General features: G+C 38.4%; 1 protein-coding gene and 1 pseudogene across 1 annotated transcript in view; one reads left to right on the plus strand and one right to left on the minus strand.

The window, feature by feature from the left end:
- Nucleotides 1–25,837, plus strand: part of CENPP (centromere protein P) — a 274,606-nt gene that overhangs the window by 34,453 nt on the left and 214,316 nt on the right. The window contains exon 4 of the mRNA XM_036991366.2: nt 12,675–12,763. Coding sequence (XP_036847261.2) covers nt 12,675–12,763 — 89 coding nt within the window. The remainder of the gene's footprint in view (nt 1–12,674; nt 12,764–25,837) is intronic.
- On the minus strand, nt 8,936–10,440 carry LOC108400270 (single-stranded DNA-binding protein 2 pseudogene; annotated as a pseudogene).

Here is a 25,837-nt window from a genome sequence, read left to right on the forward strand (position 1 = left end):
ACAACAAATACAACTCTTCCTAAAAGAGAGACTAGAAGACAGGACAACACCCAGACTACATCCACACCTGTGAGAACCCAGTGCCTCGCAAAGGGGGTAAAATACAACCCGCGGCCCAGCGGAACCCAAGCACCCCTCACCCCAGGTCCCAGCGGGAGGAGAGGAGTCAGAGCAGAAAGGGAGAGGGAGCCCAGGACTGCTGAACACCCAGCCCTAGCCATCCGCACCAGACTGCAGACACAGTGCATGTGTGGGGTGCTGGAAACTAGGGAAACAGGACAGTAAGACCTGTGAGTGGGTCCTGGCAGCCGGGACCTCCGGGACAAAGAAAAGTGAGTGCTTTTTGAAAGTGTTGAAAGGACAAGAACCCCACAGCTGGACGGAAGCATCCCAGGACACTTAGCCCAGGAGCTGGGAATCCCAGAGAACTCTGGGCACCCTAATGCCCTGGGCAGCAGCGCACCTTGGAGGCCCCTCACGGAGATAAACAGCCTCCTGCCTATTCCCCCTCCGACGTGGCTCCACAATATTGGAGCAGCATCCTGAGGCAGGCCACGCCCACAGCAACCACAGAGCTAAACTCCACTGTGGCCAGACAAGAATCAGAAGCCCACTCTGCGCGCAGCTACCCAGCACAAGCCGCTAGAGGTCGCTGTTCTCCCAGGAGACTAAGGCCACAAACCAACAAGAAGGGACGTTCACCCAACCATCACTTGCTCCAGCTCCGCAAACTATCTCTATCGCCATGAAAAGGCAGAAGAATTTGATACAGACCAAAATCACAACACCTTAGGAGATAGACCTAACTAGTCTTCCTGAAAAAGAATTCAAAATAAAAATCATAAACATGCTGACAGATCTGCACAGAAATATACAAGAGCTAAGGGATGACATCCGGAGGGAGATTACAGAAATGAAACAATCTCTGGAAGGATATGTAAGCGAATGGATAAGATGCAAGAGGCCATTGATGGAATAGAAACCAGAGAACAGGAATGCATAGAAGCTGATGCAGAGAGAGATAAAAGGATCTCCAGGAAGGAACAATATTAAGAGAACTGTGTGACCAATCCAAAAGGAACAATATCCATATTATAGGGGTACCAGAAAAAGAAGAGAGAGAAAAGGGATAGAAAGTGTCTTTGAAGAAATAATTGCTGAGAACTTTCCCAAACTGGGGGAGGAAATAGTTGCTCAGACTACAGAAGCACACAGAACTCCCAACAGAAGGCACCCAAAGAGGACAACACCAACATACATAACAATTAAAATGGCAAAGGTCAAGAACAAGGACAGAGTATTAAAGGCAGCCAGAGAGAGAAAAAAGGTCACCTACAAAGGAAAACCCATCAGGCTATCATCAGACTTCTCAACAGAAACCTTACAGGCCAGAAGAGAATGGCATGATATATTTAATGCAATGGAACAGAAGGGCCTTGAACCAAAGATACTGCATCCAGCACGATTATCATTTAAATATGATGGAGGGATTAAACAATTCCCAGACAAGCAAAAGTTGACAGAATTTCCCTCCCACAAACCACCTCTTCAGGGTATTTTAGAGGGACTGCTCTAGATGGGAGCACTCCTAAAAAGAGCACAGAACAAAACACCCAACATATGAAGAATGGAGGAGGAGGAATAAGGAGAGAAATAATCATCAGACTGTGTTTATAATAGCTCAATAAGTGAGTTAAGTTAGACAGTAAGGTAGTAAAGAAGCTAACCTTGAACCTTTGGTAACGACGAATCTAAAGCCTGCAATGGCAATAAGTACAGATCTTTCAATAATCACCCTAAATGTAAATGAACTGAATGCACCAATCAAAAGACACAGAGTAATAGAATGGATAAAAAAGCAAGACCCATCTGTATGCTGCTTACAAGAGACTCACCTCAAACCCAAAGACATGTACAGACTAAAACTCAAGGGATGGGAAAAGATACTTCATGGAAACAACAGGGAGAAAAAAACAGGTGTTGCAGTACTTGTATCAGACAAAATAGACTTCAAAACAAAGAAAGTAACAAGAGATAAAGAAGGACACTACATAATGATAAAGGGCTCAGCCCAACAAGAGGCTGTAACCATTGTAAACATATATGCATCCAATACAGGAGCAACAGTATATGTGAAACAAATACTAACAGGATTAAAGAGGGAAATAGAATGCAGTGCATTCATTTTGGGAGACTTTAACATACCACTCACACCAAAGGACAGATCCACCAGACAGAAAATAAGTAAGGACAAAGAGGCACTGAACAACACACTAGATAAGATGGACCTAATAGACATCTATAGAACTCTACATCCAAAAGCAACAGGATATACATTCTTCTCAAGTGCACATGGAACATTCTCCAGAATAGACCACATACTAGCTCACAAAAAGAGCCTCAGTAAATTCCAAAATATTGAAATTCTACCAACCAACTTTTCAAACCACAAAGGTATAAAACCAGAAATAAATGGTACAAAGAGAACAAAAAGGCTCACAAACACATGGAGGCTTAACAACATGCTCCTAAATAATCAATGGATCAACGACTAAATTAAAATGGAGATCCAGCAATAAATGGAAACAAAGGACAACAACACAAAGCACCAACTTCTGTGGGACGCAGTGAAAGCAGTCTTAAGAGGAAAGTATATAGCAATCCAGGAATATTTAAAGAAGGAAGAACAATCCCAAATGAATAGTCTAATGTCACAATTATCAAAATGTGGAAAAAGAAGAACAAATGAGGCCTAAGATTAGCAGACAGAGGACATAAAAAAGATCAGAGAAGAAATAAATAAAATTGAGAAGAATAAAACAATAGAAAAAATCAATGAAGCCAAGGGCTGGTTCTTCGAGAAAATAAACAAAATAGATAAGCCTCTAGCCAGACTTATTAAGATAAAAAGAGAGTCAACACACATCAACAGAATCAGAAATGAGAAAGGACAAATCACGACAGACCCCACAGAAATACAAAGAATCATTGGAAAATATTATGAAAACCTATATGTTAACAAGCTGGAAAACCTAGGTGAAATGGACAACTTACTAGAAAAATACAACCTTCCAAGACTGACCCAGAAAGAAACAAAATCTAAACAGACCAATTACCAGCAACGAAATTGAAGAGGTAATCAAAAAACTACCCAAAAACAAAACCCCCGGGCCAGACGGATTTATCTCAGGATTTTATCAGACATACAGAGAAGACATAATACCCATTCTCCTTAAAGTTTTCCAAAAAATAGAAGAGGAGGGAATACTCCCAAACTCATTCTATGAAGCCAACATCACCCTAATACCCAAACCAGGCAAAGACCCCACCAAAAAGGAAAACTACAGACCAATATCCCTGATGAATGTAGATGCAAAAGTACTCAACAACATATTAGCAAAATGAATTCAAAAATACATCAAAAGCATCATACACCATGACCAAGTGGGATTCATCTCAGGGATGCAAGGATGGTACAACATTCAAAAATCAATCAACACCATCCACCACATCAACAAAAAGAAGGACAAAAACCACATGATCATCTCCATAGATGCTGAAAAAGCATTCGACAAAATTCAACATCCATTCATGATAAAAACTCTCAACAAAATGGGCATAGAGGGCAAGTACCTCAACATAATAAAGGCCATATATGATAAACCCACAGCTAACATACTGAGCAGCGAGAGGCTGAAAGCTTTTCCTCTGAGATGGGGTACAAGACAGGGATGCCCACTCTCCCCACTGTTATTCAACATAGTACTGGAGGTCCTAGCCACGGCAATCAGACAAAACAAAGAAATACAAGGAATCCAGATTGGCAAAGAAGAAGCCAAACTGTCACTATTTGCAGATGACATGATATCATACATAAAAAACCCTAAAGACTCCACTGCAAAACTACTAGAACTAATATCAGAGTTCAGCAAAGTTGCAGGATACAAAAATAACACAGAAATCTGTAGCTTTCCTATACACTAACAATGAACTAATAGAAAGAGAAATCAGGAAAACAATTCCATTCACAATAGCATCAAAAAGAATAAAATACCTAGGAATACACCTAACGAAGGAAGTGAAAGACGTATACCCTGAAAACTACAAGACACTCTTAAGAGAAATTAAAGTGGTCACAAACAAATGGAAACTCATCCCATGCTCCTGGCTATGAAGAATTAATATCGTCAAAATGGCCTTCCTACCCAAAGCAATATACATATTTGATGCAATCCCTATCAAATTACCAACAACATTCTTCAATGAACTGGAACAAATGGTTTTAGAATTCATTTGAAAGCACAAGAGACCCCAAATAGCCAAAGCAATCATGAGAAGGAAGAATAAAGCAGGGGGCATCCCCCTCCCCAACTTCAAGCTCTGTTACAAAGCCACACTAATGCACAAGAACAGAGCCATAGACCAGTGGAACAGAGTAGAGAGTCCAGATATTAACCCAAACATTTACGGTCAACTAATATATGATAAAGGAGCCATGGACAGACAATGGGAAATAACAGCCTCTTTAACAGCTGGTGTCGGCAAATCTGGACAGCTACATGTTAAGAGAATGAAATTGGATCACTTTCTAACCCCATACACAAAAGTAAATTCGAAATTGATCAAAGACCTGAATGTAAGTCATGAAACCATGAAACTCTTAGAAAAAAACATAGGCAAAAATCTCTTGGACATGAACATCAGCAACTTCTTCATGAACATGTCTCCCTGGGCAAGGGAAACAAAAGCAAAAATGAACAAGTGGGACTATATCAAGCTGAAAAGCTTCTGTACAGCAAAGGACACCATCAATAGGACAAAAACAGTATGGGAAAATATATTCATAAATGACAGATCTGATAAAGAGTTGACATCCAAAATATATAAAGAGCTCATGCACCTCTACAAACAATAAACAAATAATCCAATTTAAAAATGGGCAGAGGAGCTGAACAGATAGTTCTCCAAAGAAGAAATTCACATGGGCAACAGACACATGAAAACATACTCCACATCGCTAGTCATCAGAGAAATGCAAATTAAAACCATAATGAGATACCAACTCACACCAGTAAGGGTGGCCAACATCCAAAAGACAAAGAACAAATGTTGGCGAGGCTGTGGAGAAAGGGGAACCCTCCTACACTGCTGGTGGGAACGTAAACTAGTTCAACCATTGTGGAAAGCAGTATGGAGGTTCCTCAAAAAGCTCAAAATTAAAATATAATTTGATCCAGGAATTCCACTGCTAGTAATTTACCCTAAAAATGCAGCAACCTTTTTTGAAAAAGACATGCACCCCTGTGTTTATCGCTGCACTATTTACAATAGCCAAGAAATGGTAGCAACGTAAGTGTCCATCAGTCGGTAAATGGATAATGAAGAGGTGGTACATATACACAATGGAATATTTTTCAGCCATAATAAGAAAGCAAATCCGACCATTTGCAACAACATGGATGGAGCTAGAGGGTATTATGCTCAGTGAAATAAGCCAGACAGAGAAGACAAGTACCAAATGATTTCACTCACATGTGGAGTATAAGAGCAGATAAAAATCTGAAGGAACAAAACAGCAGCAGAATCACAGAACCCAAGAGTGGACTAACAGTTACTAAAGAGAAAGCGACTTGGGCATATGGGTTGGAAGGCAGGGATTAGGGGGGAGGGGAAGTAAAGAGGGCATTACAATTAGCATGTATAATGTGAGGGGGGCACGGGGAGGGCTGTGCAACACAGAAGACAAGTAGTGATTCTACATCATCTTACTTTGCTGATGGACAGTGACTGTAATGGGGTTTGTAGGGGGAACTTGGTGATGGGGGGAGTCTAGTAAACATAGTGTTTCTCATGTAGTTGAAGATTAATGATACCAACAAATAAAAATAAACCATGCTATCCCTCAAAAGATATAGGAAAGCATTTGAGAAAATTCAATATCTATATTTGATCAAAGCCCTCAAAGTGGGCACTGAGGGAATGTATCTCAACATAATAAAGGTCATTTATGAGAAGTCCACAGCTAACATCATACTTAGTGGTGAAAAGCTAAGAGCTTTTCCTCTAAGATCAGGAGCAAAACAAGGATTCTCACTCTTGTTACTTTCATTCGACATAATACTGGAAGTCCTAGTCTGAGGGAGAGGGAGAAGTAATACTCATTATTTGCAGATGCCGTAACACTATGTAAAAAACTCCATAATTTTTGGTAGAAGACTCCACTAAAAAACTGTTAGGAGAGAGAAATGAATTCAGTGAAGTTACAGGATATAAAATCAATATACAGAAATTGTTTCTATACATTAATAATAAACTAAACTATCAGAGAAATTCAAAAAACAATTCCATTTGCAATTGATTCAAAAGGAATTAAACACCTAGGCATTAATTTAACCAAGGAGGTGAAAGATCTATCTTCTGAAAGCTAAAAGACATTAGTGAAAGAAATTGAAGAAGATGCAAATAAATGGAAAGATAGTCTGTGGTCATGGATTAAAAGAATTAATATTCTTACAAAGTCCATACTACCCAAAGCAATCTACAAATTCAGTGTAATTCCTGACAGAAATCCAATGGCAGTTTTCACAGAAATAGGAAAAACAATCCTAATATTTGTTTTTAGGAACAAATGGAACCACTAAAGATCCTGAATAGCCAAAGTAATTTTGATAAATACATGCAATGCTAGACACATCACACTTACTGATATCAAACTATGTTACAGATCAATAAATATCAAAACAGTATGGTACTGGCATAAACACAGGTACACACAAATTAATGGTATTGAATTGAGAATCCAGAATTTACCCACACATCTGTGGTCAACTTTTTATAACAGAGTCCAAGACTATTCAAGGGGAATGGGTTATCATCAGTAATGGTGTTGGGAAAAAAGGAAAGGATCACTGTTTTATACCATACACAGAAATTAACTCAATGTTGATAAAAGACTTGGATGTAGGGCCTAAATCTGTAAAAGTGCCAGAAGAAAACAGGCAGCATGCTCCTGGACATTAGTCTTGTCAGTGATTTTTTTGGATTTGACTCCAAAAACAAAGACCACAAAACCGACAATCAACAAGTGCTATTACATCTGCTAAAAATGTTCTGTACAGCAAAGGACACCATCAGCAAAATAAAAAACCTGTTGAATGGGAGAATTTATTTGGAAATAATATATCTGATAAAGGGTTAATATCCAATATATATAGACTCATACAACTCAGAAGCAAATAAAGAAACAATTCAATTAAAAAATTGGGCCTAGTATCTGAATAGACATTTTTCCGAAGAAGATATAGACCGCCATCAGGTACGTGAAAAAATTCTCAACATTTTCCTTAGGTATCAGGGAAGTGCAAATCAAAACCATAATTAGATGTCACATCTTACTTGTTAGAATGTTACCAAAAAGACAAGAAATAACAATTGTTGGTGAGAATGTGGAGAAAAGGGAATCCTTATGCATTGTTGGTGGGAATGTAAATTGGTGCAGCCACTATGGAAAATAGTATGAAGGTTCCTCAGGAGTTTAAATATAGAATGATCATATAGTCAAGCAATTCCACTTTTCCACTTCTGGGTATTTATCCAAAGGAAATTAAAATACTAACTCAAGACGATATTTGTTCTCCCATGCTCATTGCATTATTTTTTATACTAGTGAAGATACAGAAACAACCTAAGCATCCATTAAGTGATGAATGGGTAAATAAATTTTGGAGTGGGTGTGTGTGTGTGTAAAATGGAACATTATTTGGTCATAAAAAGTAATGAAATCTATTGTCAGTGTTTATGGGTCTGTTTCATTATTGTTTTGTTTTTTACATTCCACATGTAAGTGAAATCAAATGGTATTTGTCTTTATCTGATTTATTTCTCTTAGCATATACCCCCTAGGTCCATTCCATGTTGTTGCAAATGGCAAGATTTCCTGCTTTTATGTAACTGAGTAATATTCCATTGTGTATATGTACTGCATCTTCTTTATCCATTATCTATTGTGTACTTGGGTTGCTTCCCTATTTTGGCTATTGTAAATAATATGGCAAATAAACAGGGGTGCATATGTCTTTTCAAATTAGTAGGTAAGAGGTGTATGAAGATGGGTGAAATAGGCAAAGGGGATAAAGAGGTATAAAATTAGTCAGGAATGGAAGTACAGAATAGAGAATATAACCAGTAATATTGTGATATCTTGGTATGATAGAGGGTAACTATACATACCATGGTGAGCATTTAGTAATATATATAATTATTGAATCATTATGTTGGACATCCAAAACCAAAATTGTATATCAGCTATGGTCTAATTTTAAAAAGTAATGAAATCTCGTCACTTTTGACAACATGAATGGACCTTGGGGAAATTATGCTTTTAGTGAAATAAGTCAGAGAAAGAAAGATAAATAAAAATGACTTCATTTATTCAGATGTGAAATCTGAAAAGGAAAAAAGTAAACTCATAGATAAAGAGAACAGATTGGTGGTTGCCAGAGGCAGGGGATGAGGTGGCCCTGAAATGGGGGTGAAGGGAATCAAAAGATACAAACTTCCAGTTATTACTAAGTCATGGTTAATGATACTGTATTGCATATATGAAAGTTGCTAGGTGAGTAAATCTTTAGGTCTTCATCATACACACAAAAAATTTCAAGTATGTATGGTTGGTGACAGATGTTAACTAGACTTACTGTGATGATCATCTCACAATATGTACAAATATCAAATCTGTTATGTATATTATGTCTGCCTGAAACTAATATAATATTGTATGAAAATTATATCTCATTTGAAAGAAAAAAAGAATATAATACTATAGCCTCCACAGAAAATGTTCCTGATATGAGAACATTTGAACCCTAATGAAAGTAAACATTGAAATCTCATATAGGGTGACTAATAAGCAGTATATAAATTTTGTGACGTTAACAACGTCACATTTTCTGAATGTCTCTCCCACAGTTCTTCAGTCATAGGGAACAATGAGAACTGCACACTTAATTTAAATGGACGGTGGTAGAAAGGAATGTGTGGAGGTCAGATTTTGTTTTTCTTCAGGGAGGGGCAGGAGCAACTTTTAATAATTAAAATGTACATGTGAAAAAAAGATGGAATAGAAGTCCCTACTTATTTCTACTTAAGATGTCATGTGATGATATTTTACAGTGTTCTGTGGGTCAATGTATGTGTGTGTGTATGTCCATATAACATACACATACACACACACAGATAATTATTTGCAGTTCAGTTTAGGGCAATTCTAATATGCCACTCTGTACAGTTGTTTGAATCACATTTGGACCGACTTTCTTCACAAAATTCAGGAGAGAGCAGGGAATCAAAAGGTTGGTTTGGTGTGACAGATTCTTTTGTTTATGCACTGTGATGAATAATTTTCTTCTGTAGTAGTTCTGTGAAGGGCTGACTCACTGTGGTTTTTATGAGGAGACTTGGTAATGGATCACACTCATTGTCATGCTAGGGGAGTAACTCTCACTCTGAAAAGTATTCAAGAAATTTCCCCCCATTTACTTTGGAGTGCCCAGTTGATTACTCAGGCTCATGTTATTGGGAGAATTCTTGGAAATACTGTCCATATCTCCTGAACCCAAAGAGCCATTCATGTGATGTGACTCCATTCCTCCTAATCCACCCATAGGACCATCTGACCCAGGGCCCATTGGAAAATTAGGCCTGTTAGGTCCAGGTGGTACTACATTCATTTTAGTACACATGTTCTTTCCAGAGTTCATTGAATCTGCTGGACTACGCATGATGGGTGTTCCTGGTGACCCTACACCTCCTGGAGGACCTACATAATTCCCAGGAGATGCTGAGGAGTATGGTACCAGATTGGTATTTGTTGGGTTTGGCCACGGTATACTACCACCACCTGGACCCATGTTTATTCCAGGCATTCCAGGGCCACCTAAAGCCTTCAGTGGGGTCTTATTGCACCTCCATAATTCTGTGGTCCCGAGGGCACCATTCCTCTTGGAGGAGTCATTCTCTGCATTGGCCCACCCATATTTGAATGCCCTTGTTGTTGAATTTGGTCCATTCCACTGGGAAGTAATGGCTGACTTCCTGGGACACCTCCAAGTGCCTGGTTAGGTATCCTCAGTGGGGGCCTTGGACCTCCAGGGTATCGAGGTGACATAAAAGGCTGAAAGAACCCTGGTGGTACAGGACCTACTGGCATGCCATCTCCTAGGGGAATGTTTCCTAACACTGGGCTGGGAGCTGCTACAGCGCTATGACTCAAAGATCATGACACTGGGTATAAGTCCTTTCAATATCCAGGTTTCGCAGTCAGATTTTTTACTCTCATTTCCAACTGGGGAGGATTGACCTGGTTTGCATGGCAATATGGTTTTTTTTCTTTTTTTTTTCTTCTGGTATCATTAATGTACAATGACTTGAACAACATTATGGTTACTAGACTCCCCCTCTTATCAAGTTGCAATATGGTTTTGATTTGCAATATGACAGGCAGGAAGGAGTTGAAGAAACCGTATCTTTAAGGCAGCTTTCCAGTGTCTGAACTGAGTTCATATCCCACCAAGAAAGAAAAACAAAAACATGTATGTGTGTACACACACACAAACACCAGTAAATCATAGGCATTATGGTCACAGGATTATTTGCCCGTTCTAATGGGTGAAAAACTAAATCTAACAAACCTCTATGTACTTTGACAAAAGACAGTGTTCTCTGATATTTTTTTCTTTGTTTTTTGTAAAATCTGTATTGAGATTTGATTCATATACCATAAAATTCATTCATTTAAATTATACATTCAGTACTTTTTAGTATATTCAGAGTTGTGCAGCCATCACCACCATATCAGTTTTAGAACATTTTTATAATCTCAAGAAGAATCCCCATATATACCCTTCAATCTCCCTCCTGCCCAGACCTAAGCATCAACTACTCTGTTTTCAATCTTTATGGATTTGCCTCTTCTGGACATTTCATAGAATATGTGGCCCTTGTAACCTGGCTTCTTTCTCTTAGCATAGTTTTCAAGGTTCATTCATGTGGTAGCATGTGTTATTACTTCTTTTCTTTTTCTTTTGGTTGAATACTATTTCACTGGGAGGACATATCACGTTTGTTTATGCATTCATCAGTTGGTTGTTTTTACTTGTTGGCTGTTAATGCATAATGTTACCATAACCATTTCATGTAAAAGTTTTTAAGTGGACGTATGTTTTCATTTTTCTTGGGTATAATATATCTGGGAGTGGAATTACTGTGTCAAGTGGAACTACCAGATGGTGACTAATGATGCTGAGCACCTTTTCATGCACTTATTTCCCATTTGTATATTATCTTTGAATGAATTTGCTTTGCTCAGTTTTTAATTGGGTTGACTTACTGAGTTGTAAGGGTACCTCTGGAATTTGGTTTTTGATTGGAAACAGTGGTAAGTAGATGACCATATGCAGCCTACTTAAGCTGTCGCTGCTTCTGACAATTCCTACTGTACCCTCGAGGAGCTGAGAAAACTAAACAAAGATTATAAACCATAACTACCCATTTCCCAGCAGTTCAGAATACAAAGAGACAAGTCAGGTAATCCCAGACAAATAAGCAAAAGCCAAGGAGTTATCCACTCATTCTATTTTTAGGAAATCACAAACATTACTAGGTTTACAGCTATGAAAAACCAGGAGCTATACAGTTCAGAGCATAAAGATGGTGTGGAGTTCTTCAGTCATCATTTGGGACCTATGCTAAAATATTGCCCGGAAAGGAAATAAGAAAATGGAGATAAATTCACTTTGAAAGGATTAATCCAAAAACTAGGAGAACATGCTATATAAAGGCATGAAATCGCTCTGAATTGCAAATGAAAGCATTTAAAGAAAATTGAGTAAGAGGAAAAGAGCTAAGAGAGAGAAAGAAACAAAGGAGGAAGAAATTATCGTGGTGCATGAAACTGTATTAGGAGCCAGGAGTAGGATATGGAGCATAGGCTTAAAAAATTCACTTGTAAGAGCAATCAGAAAGAAGAAAAATATGGAAGATACAATGAAGACTCACTATGTGATTTTTCCAAAAATAAAAAGAAAGAAAGTGAAAGAAAATTTGTAGGCAAATATATAATAGAATAAAATGTAGTACAGAAAAGGAGAAAACCTGAATTTGTAGATCAAAATATTTAGCAGTTTATGTAACAATCCACATTATTAAATTGAAGACTTGTTTTTGGCTTTTTATAATAAGTAGCCATTAAGTCTTTGTCTTCATTTCTTATTACTTTTCATAAATTCTTAGAAATAAAATTTCCAGGACACAGAATATGAGTATTTTAAATTATGCATTGTGAAAATGATTTTATAGGTAAAAATGTCATCTTGTTTTAATTTATACTTATTAGTAGGAGACTGAACATTTTTCCATATAAATTGTATTGCCCTTTGAGTTTTTAGTTCGTGTCCTTTACCATTTTCTTTTGTTTTCACATCTCCTTATTTTTATGGTAACATTTTTTCTCAGTTTATTGCTTCTCTTTTAGCTAATTTTCAGTATCTTTTCCTGATTACCTTTTCCTATTAATTGGTAGCATTTCATTCTGCATACTTTAATAAAAGTATTTTTGTCTTTTTAATATTTACAAGTTTACTGTGCTTGGTACATGAGCTTTTTTTTTCTTTTTTTAGGATGAGGAGAGTTTATCTTCTGTAATTACTGACCTCAACATAATAATGGAGCCCACCGAATATTCAGAATTAAGTGAATTTGTGTCTAGGTAAGATATTTTACATGTTTATCTTTTTAGGGATTGTTTATACTCTATAGTCTTAAGTTTACCTCTTCTTTTTTCATGATAGGTAAATAACAAATAACTGAAAGCATCGCACATTATTATGGCTTACATTTAAATGTATATTCTCTATATCTATTCTTTGATTCAACCAAAATTTATTTACCTGTATGGTAGGCATTAAAGTGTGAGCAGTAGCACATATAATCCTTGATCCTCATGTAATGTATAGCTTAGTGGGGAAGTCAGATATTAAATAATCACAGAAACAAAATTGTGGCTATGTTAAATGCTTTAGAGAAGAGTTACACAATGCTGTTGAAGTACACATCAGAAATGTCATTTTTTTTTTAAGAGGGCATCTCTCATATTTATTGATCAAATGGTTGTTAACAATAAAATTCTGTATAGGGGAGTCACTGCTCAATGCACAATCATTAATCCATCTCAAACCTAGTTCTTGTCAGTCTCCAATCTTCTGAAGCATAACGAACAAGTTCTTACATAGTGAACGAATTCTTACATAGTGAATAAGTTCTTACATGGTGAACAGTATAAGGGCATTCATCACAGAAACTTTCGAATCTGATCACGCATTATGAACTATAAACAATCAGGTCAAATATGAATATTTGTTTGATTTTTATACTTGATTTATATGTGGATCTCACATTTCTCCCTTTATTATTATTATTATTTTTATTTTTAGTAAACTGCTGAAGTGGTAGGTAGATGCAAGATAAAGTTAGAAAACATAGTTTAGTGTTGTAAGAGAGCAATTGTAGATGATCAGGTGTGTGCCTGTAGACTATGTGCTAATCCGAGCTAGACAAGGGCAATAAAACATCCATGGATGCAGAAGCTTTCTCTCAACACGGGGGGGGCGGTGTGTGAGGTTCTAAGCTTCACCACTGTTGTTCCCCAATTTCTCACCTGATGACCCCCCTGCAACTGTGCCTGTCTTAGGTTGTTCCTCCCTTGAGGAATCTTACCCGTCTCTGGCTAACCAGTCATCTTCCAGGGCCATACAGGGAAATGTAAAGTTGGTAAGTGAGAGAGAAGCAATATTGTTTGAAAAGGTTAGCTTTTTACTTCTTTGCAGATTTATGCCCTGTGGCTTCTATGCCCAGCACTTGTCTCAAGGTATCTTTACCACCTGGAGGAATTATGATACTCAGTAAATTCGATATGAGGCACGAATTCTATTTAAGGGTTCTAATTAGGAAGGAAGAAGAAAGGCTATAGAGGTAGCATATGGAAGAAAACATGGGAGGATTGATTATTTCTTTGACATATCTTCTTGTAGAGTACCTTAAGTATGTATAGGTTTTAAACTACTAACTAACTTGCGCACACATATTAACATAATAGGAATACGGTGACATAAAAAAAGCAAATCTATAATTACCAGCCATTTAGGCAAGAAAACCATTTAGGCACCCTAGGCATTTGTGAAAATTAGTCTATGATATGATGGATATTGTCCAACTGTACTTGAACAGTCTGATAGAAATCAGACAAATTAAAGCAACCCATTTCTGGGATCTGTTCACATCCCATATGTTCTTTTAACCGTAGATAGTCTATAGTCGTTGGATTTTGGAGCGCTACAACTTGTACCCCTCCCAACTCCTGATTGAGTTCCAACAGTACAGATCCGGTCAAATTCGTTGTCTCACTGTATGCACATGCCAGCCTAGACATCTCCCTCCTCATTCCAGTGGCAAGTCCAGGAAACGGTGGGGTGCACGCAGCCACAACCGCAGCATCGCCAGGATCCCTGTGGAGGCTTTTTGATGATCATCTCCCGGCACGAGTCCTCCAGAGAGTGCTGATGCTGGAAGTTCCTCCTCATATCGTATCTTAGTTCATTTTCTGGGTAGCCAAGCTAGGCCTTGATCTTCTGCATAGAAACAAACAGACCCTTTGCCCACACTTTAACATACCCTCTATACCACTGTGTAGAACTCATTGGAGGTCAGCACACAGGAACTGCTTTTTTTTTTTTTTTAAGTGAAACGAATAATATCAGAAAAGAGTACCTCCATAGCTGATCATCTGACACCCTTTAAGTGATCAACATTAAGGATATTTAAAGCATGTGTTAATCTTTGATTTACCAATTGTTTTATCCTATCAAGGAGTAATCCTTTTCTTTTTTTTTTTTTTTTAATCTTTAGTCTGCACTTACATGAAGAATACTGTTCACTATGCTCTCCCCTATATCACGTCCCCGCTAAAAACCACCTTACGGTCACTGTCCATCAGCATAGCAAAATGTAGAATCACTACTTGTCCTCTCTGTGTTGTAGAGCCCTCCCTCCCCTTTCTCCCTCCCCCCCATGCATGCTAATCTTAATACCCCCTTCTTCTTCCCCTCCCTTATCGCCCCCTGCTCACCCATCCTCCCCAGTTCCTTTCCCTTTGGTACCTATTAGTCCATTTTTGGGTTCTGTAATTCCGCTGCTGTTTTGTTCCTTCAGTTTTTCCTTTGTTCTTATACTCCTCAGATGAATGAAATCATTTGGTATTTCTCTTTCTCCGCTTGGCTTATTTCACTGAGCATAATACTCTCCAGCTCCATCCATGTTGCTGCAAATGGTAGGATTTTTCCTCTTCTTATGGCTGCGTAGTATTCCATTGTGTATATGTACCAGATCTTCTTTATCCACTCATCTACCGATGGACATTTAGGTTGCTTCCAGTTCTTGGCTATTGTAAATAGTGCTGCGATAAACATTGGGGTGCATCTGTCTTTCTCAAACATGATTGCTAAGTTCTTAGGGAAAATTCCTAGGAGTGGAATTCCTGGGTCAAATGGTAAGTCTGTTTTGAGCATTTTGATGAACCTCCATACTGCTTTCCACAATGGTTGAACTAATTTACATTCCCACATGCAGTGTAGGAGGGTTCCCCTTTCTCCGCAGCCTCGCCAGCATTTGTTGTTGTTTGTCTTTTGGATGGCAGCCATCCTTACTGGTGTGAGGTGATACCTCATTGTAGTTTTAATTTGCATTTCTCTGATAATTAGCGATGTGGAACATCTTTTCATGTGTCTGTTGGCCATCTGTATTTCTTTTTTAGAGAACTGTATGTTCAGTTCCTCTGCCCATTTTTTAATTGGGTTATTTTTTTTTGTTGGTTGAGGCGTATGGGCTCTTTATATATTCTGGACATCAAGCCTTTATCGGATCAGTCATTTTCAAATATATTCTCCCATACTGTAGGGTTCCTTTTTGTTCTATTGATGGTGTCTTTCACTGTACAGAAGCTTTTCAGCTTAATGTAGTCCCACTTGCTCATTTTTGCTGTTGTTTTCCTTGCCCAGGGAGATATGTTCAAGAAGAGGTCACTCATGTTTATGTCTAAGAGGATTTTCCCTATGTTTTTTTCCAAGAGTTTAATGGTTTCATGACTTACATTCAGGTCTTTGATCCATTTTGAGTTTACCTTTGTATATGGGGTTAGACAAAGGTCCAGTTTAATTCTCCTACAAGTAGCTGTCCAGTTTTGCCTGCACCATCTGTTGAAGAGACTGTCATTTTGCCATTGTATGTCCATGGCTCCTTTATCAATATTAATTGACCATATATGTTTGGGTTAGTTTCTGGAGTCTCTAATCTGTTCCACTGGTCTGTGGCTCTGTTCTTGTGCCAGTACCAAATTGTCTTGATTACTATGGCTTTGTAGTAGAGCTTGAAGTTGGAGAGTGAGATCCCCCCTACTTTATTCTTCTTTTTCAGGATTGCTTTGGCTATTTGGGGTCTTTGGTGTTTCCATATGAATTTTTGAATTATTTGTTCCAATTCATTGAAGAATGGTGCTGGTAATTTGATAGGTATTGCATCAGATCTGTATATTGCTTTAGGCAGGATGGCCATTTTGACTATATTAATTCTTCCTAGCCATGAGCATGGGATGAGTTTCCATTTGTTAGTGTCCCCTTTAATTTCTCTTAAGAGTGACTTGTAGTTTTCAGAGTATAAGTCTTTCACTTCTTTGGTTAGGTTTATTCCTAGGTACTTTATTCTTTTTGATGCTATTGTGAATGGAATTGTTTTCCTGATTTCTCTTTCTATTGGTTGATTGTTACTGTATAGGAAAGCTACAGATTTCTGTGTGTTAATTTTGTATCCTGCAACTTCGCTGTATTCCGATATCAGTTCTAGTAGTTTTGGAGTGGAGTCTTTAGGGTTTTTTATGTACAGTATCATATCATCTGCAAATAGTGACAGTTTAACTTCTTCCTTACCAATCTGGATTCCTTGTATTTCTTTGTTTTGTCTGATTGCCGTGGCTAGGACCTCCAGTACTATGTTAAATAACAGTGGGGAGAGTGGGCATCCCTGTCTGGTTCCCAATCTCAGAGGAAATGCTTTCAGCTTCTCGATGTTCAATATAATGCTGGCTGTGGGTTTATCATATATGGCCGTTATTATGTTGACATACTTGCCCTCTATTCCCATTTTGCTAAGAGTTTTTATCATGAATGGATGTTGAATTTTGTCAAATGCTTTTTCAGCATCTATGGAGATGATCATGTGGTTTTTGTCTTTCTTTTTGTTGATGTGGTGGATGATGTTGATGGAATTTTGAATGTTGTACCATCCTTGCATCCCTGGGATGAATCCCACTTGGTCATGGTGTATGATCCTTTTGATATACTGTTGAATTCAGATTGCTAATATTTTCTTGAGTATTTTTGCATCTACATTCATCAGGGATATTGGTCTGTAATTTTCTTTTTTGTGGGGTCTTTGCCTGTTTTTGGTATTAGGGTGATGTTGACTTCATAGAATGAGTTTGGGAGTATTCCCTCCTCTTCTATTTTTTGGAACACTTTAAGGAGAATGGGTATTATGTCTTCTCTGTGTGTCTGATAAAATTCCTAGGTAAATCTTTCCGGCCCTCGGGTTTTGTTCTTGGGTAGTTTTTTGATTACCATTTCAATTTCTTTGCTCGTAATTGGTTTGTTTAACTTTTGTGTTTCTTCCTTGGTCAGTCTTGGGAGGTTGTATTTTTCTAGGAAGTTGTCCATTTCTTCTAGGTTTTCCAGCTTGTTGGCATTTACGTTTTCATAGTAGTCTTTAATAATTTTTTGTATTTCTGTGGGGTCTGTCCTGATTTTTCCATTCTCATTTCTGATTATGTCGATTTGTGTTGATTCTCTTTTTCTCTTAATAAGTTTGGCTAGAGGCTTATCTATTTTGTTTATTTTCTCAAAGAACCAGCTCTTGATTTCGTTGATTTTTGCTATTGTTTTATTCTTTTCAATTTTGTTTATTTCTTCTCTGATCTTTATTATGTCCCTCCTTCTGCTGACTTTAGGCCTCATTTGTTCTTCTTTTTCCAGTTTTGATTATTGTGATGTTAGTCTATTCATTTGGGATTGTTCTTCCTTCTTCAAGTGTGCCTGGATTGCTATATACTTTCCTCTTAAGACTGCTTTCGCTGCGTCCCACAGAAGTTGGGGCTTAGTGTTTTTGTTGTCATTTGTTTCCATATATTCCTTCATCTCTATTTTGATTTGTTCATTGATCCATTGATTATTTAGAAGCATGTTGTTAAGCCTCCATGTGTTTGTGAGCCTTTTTGTTTCCTTTGTAGAATTTATTTCTAGTTTTATACCTTTGTGTTCTGAAAAATTAGTTGGTAGAATTTGAATATTTTGGAATTTACTGAGGCTCTTTTTGTGAGCTAGTATGTGGTCTATTCTGGAGAATGTTCCATGTGCACTTGAGAAGAATGTATATCCTGTTGCTTTTGGATGTACAGTTCTATAGATGTCTGTTAGGTCCATCTGTTCTAGTGTGTTGTTCAGTGCCTGTGTGTCCTTACTTATTTTCTGCCCAGTGGATCTATCCTTTGGGGTGAGTGGTGTGTTGAAGTCTCCTACAATGAATGCATTGCTGTCTATTTCCCTCTTTAGTTCTGTTAGTATTTGTCTCACAAATGCTGGTGCTCCTGTGTTGGGTGCATATATATATTTATAATGGTTATATCCTCTTGTTGGACTGTGCCCTTTATCATTATGTAGTGTCCTTCTTTATCTCTTGTTACTTTCTTTGTTTTGAAGTCTATTTTGTCTGTTATTAGTACTGCAACCCTTGCTTTCTTCTCACTGTTGTTTGCCTAAAATATGTTTTTCCATCCTTTGACTTTTAGTCTGTGCTAGTCTTTGGGTTTGAGGTGGGTTTCTTGTAAGCAGCATATAGATAGGTCTTGCTTTTTTATCCATTCTATTACTCTGTGTCTTTTGATTGGTGCATTAAGTCCATTTACATTTAGGGTGACTATTGAGAGATATGTACTTATTGCCATTGCAGGCTTTAGATTCGTGGTTACCAAAGGTTCAAGGTTAGCTTCTTTAGTATCTTACTGCCTAACTTAGCTCGCTTATTGAGCTGTTATGTACATTGTCTTGAGATTCTTTTCTTCTCTCCCTTCTTATTCCTCCTCCTCCATTCTTCATATGTTGTGTGTTTTGTTCTGTGCTCTTTTTAGGACTGCTCCCATCTAGAGCAGTCCCTGTAAGATGCCCTGTAGAGGTGGTTTGTGGGAAGCAAATTCCCTCAGCTTTTGCTTGTCTGGGAATTGTTTAATCCCGCCATCATATTTAAATGATAGTCGTGCTGGATACAGTATCCTTGGTTCAAGGCCCTTCTGTTTCATTGCATTAGATATATCATGCCATTCTCTTCTGGCCTGTAAGGTTTCTGTCGAGAAGTCTGATGTTAGCCTGATGGGTTTTCCTTTATAGGTGACCTTTTTCTCTCTGGCTGCCTTTAAAACTCTGTACTTGTCCTTGATCCTTGCCATTTTAATTATTATGTGTCTTTGTATTGCCCTCCTTGGATCCTTTCTGTTGGGGGTTCTGTGTATTTCCGTGGTCTGTTCGATTATTTCTTTCCCCAGTTTGGGTAAGTTTTCAGCAATTATTTCTTCAAAGAGACTTTCCCTTTTCCTCTTTCTTCTTCTTCTTCTGGTACCCCTATAATACGAATATTATTCCTTTTGGATTGGTTACATAGTTCTCTTAGTGTTGTTTCGTTCCTGGAGATCCTTTTATCTCTCTCTATTTCAGCTTTTATACATTCCTGTTCTCTGGTTTCTATTCCTTGAATGGCCTCTTGCATCTTATCCATTCTGCTTATAAATCCTTCCAGGGATTGTTCCCGTTCTGTGATCTCCTTCCTGACATCTGTGATCTCCCTCCGAACTTCATCCCATTGCTCTTGCATTTTTCTCTGCATCTCATTCCATTGCTCTTGCATTTTTCTCTGCATCTCTGTCAGCATGTTCATGATTTTTATTTTGAATTCTTTTTAGGAGGACTCTTTAGGTCTGTGTCCTTCTCAGGTGTTGTCTCTGTGATCTTTGTCTGCCTGTAGTTTTGCCTTTTCATGGTGATAGAGATAGTTTGCAGAGCTCGTACGAGTGACAGCTGGAAGAGCTTTCCTTCTTGTTGGTTTGTGGCCTTCCTCTCCTGGGAGAATAGCGACCTCTAGTGGCTTGTGCTGGGCAGCTGTGTGCAGACAGTGCTTCTGCTACCTGCCCGGTTGCTATGGTGTTTATATCCACTGTTGCTGTGGGTGTGGCCTGGCTGGGGCTCCTCCTCCAAAATTGTGGAGCCCCGTTGGAGGGAGAGCGGCCAGGAGGCTATTTATCTCTGTAATGGGCCTCTGTGCTCCCTGTTGCCCAGGGGGTTAGAGTGCCCAGAGATCCCCAGATTCCCTGCCTCTGGACTAAGTTTCCTGTGCTGCCCCTTTAAGACTTCCAAAAAGCACTCTCCAAACCAAAACAACAACAGCAACAACGAAAGAGGAAGAAAAAAAAAAAGGAGAAAACACACGATTATCTTTGTCCTCAGGCGCCGGTCTCAGGCATCCGCTCACCGGTCTTGCTGCCTTGTTTCCCCAGTATTGGGGTCCCTGTCCCTTTAAGGCTTCCAAGAAGCATTCGCCAAAAATAAAGGGAAAAATGCGCGATTTTCTTTGTCCTCAGGCGCCGGTCTCAGGCACCCGCTCACTGGTCTTGCTGCCCTGTTTCCCTAGTATTGGCGTCCCTGTCCCTTTAAGGCTTCCAAAAAGCACTCGCCAAAAAAAAGGGGGAAAATGCGCGATTTTCTTTATCCTCAGGCGCCCGTCTCAGGCACCCGCTCACCAGTCTTGCTGCCATTTTGTTGCCCTGTTTCCCTAGTATTGGGGTCCCTATCCCTTTAAGGCTTCCAATAAGCACTCGCAAAAAAAAAAAAAAGGGAAAAATGCGCGATTTTCTTTGTCCTCAGCCACCGGTCTCAGGCACCCCCTCACCGGTCTTGCTGCCCTGTTTCCCTAGTATTGGGGTCCCTTTACCGTTAAGGCTTCCAAAAAGCACTCGCCAAAAAAAAAGGGAAAAACACGCGATTTTCTTTGTCCTCAGGCACTGGTCTCAGGCGCCTGCTCACCGGTCTTACTGCCCTGTTTCCCTGGTATTGGGGTCCCTCTCCCTTTAAGGCTTCCAAAAAGCACTCGCCAAAAAAGAAAAAAAAAATGCTCCGGTTTCTTTCCACCCGCCAGGAGCCGGGGGAAAGGGCGCTCGGCTCCCACCGGGCCAGAGCTTGTATCTTACCCCCTTCGCAAGGCACTGGGTTCTCGCAGGTGTGGATGTGGTCTGGATGTTGTCCTGTCTCCTCTGGTCTCTATTTTAGGAAGATTTGTTTTTATTATATTTTCATAATTCTGTGTGGTTTTGGGAGGAGAGTTCCACTGCTCTACTCATGCTGCCATCCTGGCTCCACACCAGAAATGTGTTATTCACCTTCTCTCTCTCTCTTCCCACCCATCCTCCCCAGTCCCTTTCCCTTTGGTAACTGTTAGTGGGTGGAAGATAAAGGCAAGAGCAGGAATGGGATTGCCTACAGGGAGGCATGTCTTTTTGAATCCATCTGTCCTTTGTCTAATTTTCTTGGGTTCTGTGACTCTGCTGCTGTTTTGTTCCTTCAGTTTTTTCTTTGTTCTTATGCTCCACGGACGAGTGAAATCATTTAATACTTACCTTTCTCAACCTGGCTTATTTCACTGAACACCCTCTAGCTCCATCCATGTTGTTGCAAATGGCAGGGTTTGTTTTCTTCTTATGGCTGAATAATATTCTGTTCTGTTTATGTACAACATCCTTATCCATTCATCTACTGATGGATACTTAGGTTGCTTCCATTTCTTGGCTATTGTAAATAGGGCTGCAATAAACATAGGGTGCATATGTCTTTTTCAAACTGGGCTCCTGCATGCTTAGGGTAAATTCCTAGGAGTGGAATTCCTGGGTCAAATGGTATTTCTATTTTGAACTCTTTGAGGAACCTCCATATTGCTTTCCACAATGGTTGAACTAATTTACATTCCCACCAGCAGTGTAAAGTACACTTTCTCCACAACCTTGCCAACATTTGTTGCAGTTTGTCTTTTGGATGGTGGCGATCCTTACTGGTGTGAGGTGATACCTCATTGTGGTTTTAATTTGCATTTCCCTGTTGACTAGCGATGTGGAGCATCTTTTCATTTGTCTGTTGGCCATCTGAATTTCTTCTTTGGAGAACTGTCTGTTCTTCTCCTCTGCCCATTTCTTAATTGGATTCTTTACTTTTTGTTTGTTGAGTTGTGTGAGCTCTTTATATATTTTGGATGTCAACTATTTATCAGGTCTGTCATTTATGAATATATTCTCCCATACTGTGGGATGCCTTTTTGTTCTCTTGGTGATGTCCTTTGCTGTACAGAAGCTTTTCAGCTTGAAAAGTCCCACTTGTTCATTTTTGCTTTTGTTTCTCTTGCCCGGGTAGATATGTTCATGAAGAAGTCGCTCATGTTTATATGTAAGAAATTTTTGTCTATGTTTTTTCTAAGAGCTTTATGGTTTCGTGACTTACATTCAGGTCTTTGATCCATTTTGAATTTACTTTTGTGTTCGGGGTTAGACAGTGTTCCAGTTTCATTCTCTTACATGTAGCTGTCCAGTTATGCCAGCACCAACTGTTGAAGAGACTGTCATTTCCCCATTGTATGTCCATGGCTCCTTTGTTGTATATTTATTGACCATATATGTTTGGGTTAATGTCTGGAGTTTCTGTTCTGTTCTGTTTTTGTGCCAGTTCCAAATTGTATTGATTACTGTGGCTTTGTAGTAGAGCTTGAAGTTGGGGAGCAAGATTCCCCCCGCCCCACTTTATTCTTCCTTCTCAAGATTGCTTTGGCTATTCGGGGTCTTTGGTGTTACCATATGAATTTTTGAACTATTTGTTCCAGTTCGTTGAAGAATGCTGTTGGTGATTTGATAGGGATTGCATTGAATCTGTATATTGCGTTTGGCAGGATGGCCATTTTGATTATATTTATTCTTCCCAACCAAGAGCGTGAGATGAGTTTCTATTTATTAGTGCCCTCTTTAATTTCTCTTAAGAGTGTCTTGTAGTTTTCAGGGTATAGGTCTTTCACTTCCTGGGTTAGGTTTATTCCTAGGTATTTTATTCTTTTTGATGCAATTGTGAATGGAATTGTTTTCTTGATTTCTCTTTCTATTAATTCATTGTTAGTGTATAGGAAGGCAACAGATTTCATTCCTAGGTATTTTATTCTTTTTGATGCAATTGTGAATGGAATTGTTTTCCTGATTTCTCTTTCTATTAATTCATTGTTAGTGTATAGGAAGGCAACAAATTTCTGTGTATTAATTTTGTATCCCGCAACTTTGCTGAATTCCAATATTATTTCTAGTAGTTTTAGAGTGACGTCGTTAGGGTTTTTTATGTACAATATCATGTCACCTGCAAATAGTGACAGTTTGAATTCTTCCTTACCAATCTGGATTCCTTGTATTTCTTTGTTTTGTCTAATTGCCGTGGTTAGGACCTCCAGTACTCTGTTGAGTAACAGTGGGGAGAGTGGGCATCCCTGTCTTGTTCCCGATCTTAAAGGAAAAACTTTCAGCTTCTCACTGTTTAGTATGATGTTGGCTGTGTGTTTATCACATATGGCCTTTCTTATGTTGAGATACTTGCCCTCTGTACTCATTTTCTTGAGAGTTTTATCATGAATGGATGTTGAATTTTGTTGAATGCTTTTTCAGTTCTATGGAGATGATCATGTGGTGTTTGTCCTTTTTGTTGATGTGATGGATGATGTTGATGGAGTTTTTAATGTTATACCATCCTTGCATCCCTGGGATGAATCCCACTTGGTCATGGTGTATGCTCCTTTTGATGTATTTTTGAATTTGGTTTGCTAATATTTTTTTGAGTATTTTTGCATCTACATTCATCAGGGATATTGGTCTGTAATTTTCTTTTTTGGTGGTGTCTCTGCCTGGTTTTGGTATTACGGTGATGTTGTCTTCATAGAAGGAGTTTGGAAGTATTCCCTCATCTTCTATTTTTTGGAAAACTTTAAGGAGAATGGGTATTATATCTTCTGTAAATGTCTGATAAAATTCTGCAGGGAATCCATCTGGTCTGAGGGTTTTGTTCTTGGGTATTTTTTGATTACTGATTCAATTTCGCTGCTGGTAATTGGTCTCTAGATTTTCTGTTTCTTCCTTGGTAGTCTTGGAAGGTTGTATTTTTCCAGAAAGTTGTTTATTTCTTTTAGGTTTTCCAGCTTGTTAGCATATAGGTTTTCGTAGTATTCTCTAATAATTCTTTGTGTTTCACTGGTGTCCGTCGTGATTTTTACTTTCTCTTTTCTTATTCTGTTTATGTGTGTAGATCATCTTCTCTTATAAACTCTGGCTAGGGGTTTATCTATTTTGTTTATTTTCTCAAATAACTAGCTCTTCTTTTCATTGATTTTTTCTGTTGTTTTATTCTTCTCAGTGTTATTTATTTCTTCTCTGATCTTTATTATGTCCCTCCTTTTTCTGACTTTGGGCCTCATTTGCTGTTCTTTTTCCTGTTTCAATAACTGAATTTAGAGTATTCATTTGGGAACATTCTTCCTTCTTAATAGGCCTGGATTGCTGTATACCTTCCTCTTAGAACTGCCTTTGCTTCATCACACAAATGTTGGGGCTTTTTGCTGTTGTTGTCATTTTTCTCCATCTATTACTTAATCTCTGTTTTAATATGGTCATTGATCGATTGATTATTTAGAAGCATGTTGTTAAGCCTCCATGTGTTTGTGAGCCTTTTGGTTTCCTTTGTACAATTTATTTCTAGTTTAATACCTTTGTGATCTGAGAAGTTGGTTGGTAGAATTTCAATCTTTTTAAATTTACTAAGGCTCTTTTTGTGGCCTAGTATGTGGCCTATTCTGGAAAATGTTCCATGTGCACTTGAGAAGAATGTCTATCCTGCTGCTTTTGAGTGTAGAGTTCTGTAGATGTCTGTTAGGTCTATCTTATCTAGTGTGTTGTTCAGTGCCTCTGTGTCCTTACTTATTTTCTATCTGGTTGATGTGTCCTTTGGAGTGAGTGGTGTGTTGAAGTCTCTTAAAATGAATGCATTGCATTCTATTTCCCTCTTTAATTCTCTTAGTATTTGTTTCACATATGTATTTGCTCCTTTTTTGGGTGCATAGATATTTATAATGGTTATATCCTCTTGTTGGACTGTCCCCTTTACCATTATGTAATGTCTTTCTTTGTCTCTTGTTGCTTTCTTTGTTTTGAAGTCTATTTTGACTGATAAAAGTTCTACAACTTCTGCTTTTTCCCCCTTATTGTTTGCATGAAATATCTTTTTCCATCCCTTTACTTTTAACTTGTGTATTTTGGTTTGAGATGAGTCTCTTATAGGCAGCATATAGATGGATCTCACTTTTTTATCCATTCTGTTACTCTGTGTCTTTTGATTGGTGCATTCAGTACATTTACATTTAGGGTAATTATCCATACATATGTATTAATTGCCATTGCAGGGTTTTGATTTGTGGTTGCCAAAGGTTCAAGGGTATATCTTCTGTACTACCTAACAATCTGCCTTTGCTCATTTATTACGCTATTATAAACACAGTCTGGTGATTCTTTATTTCTCTCCCTTCTTTTTCTTCCTCCTCCACTCTTTATTTATCAGGTGTTTTATTCTGTACT

The sequence above is a fragment of the Manis javanica genome, chromosome 2, assembly GCF_040802235.1.
Source record: "Manis javanica isolate MJ-LG chromosome 2, MJ_LKY, whole genome shotgun sequence".
NCBI lineage: Eukaryota > Metazoa > Chordata > Mammalia > Pholidota > Manidae > Manis > Manis javanica.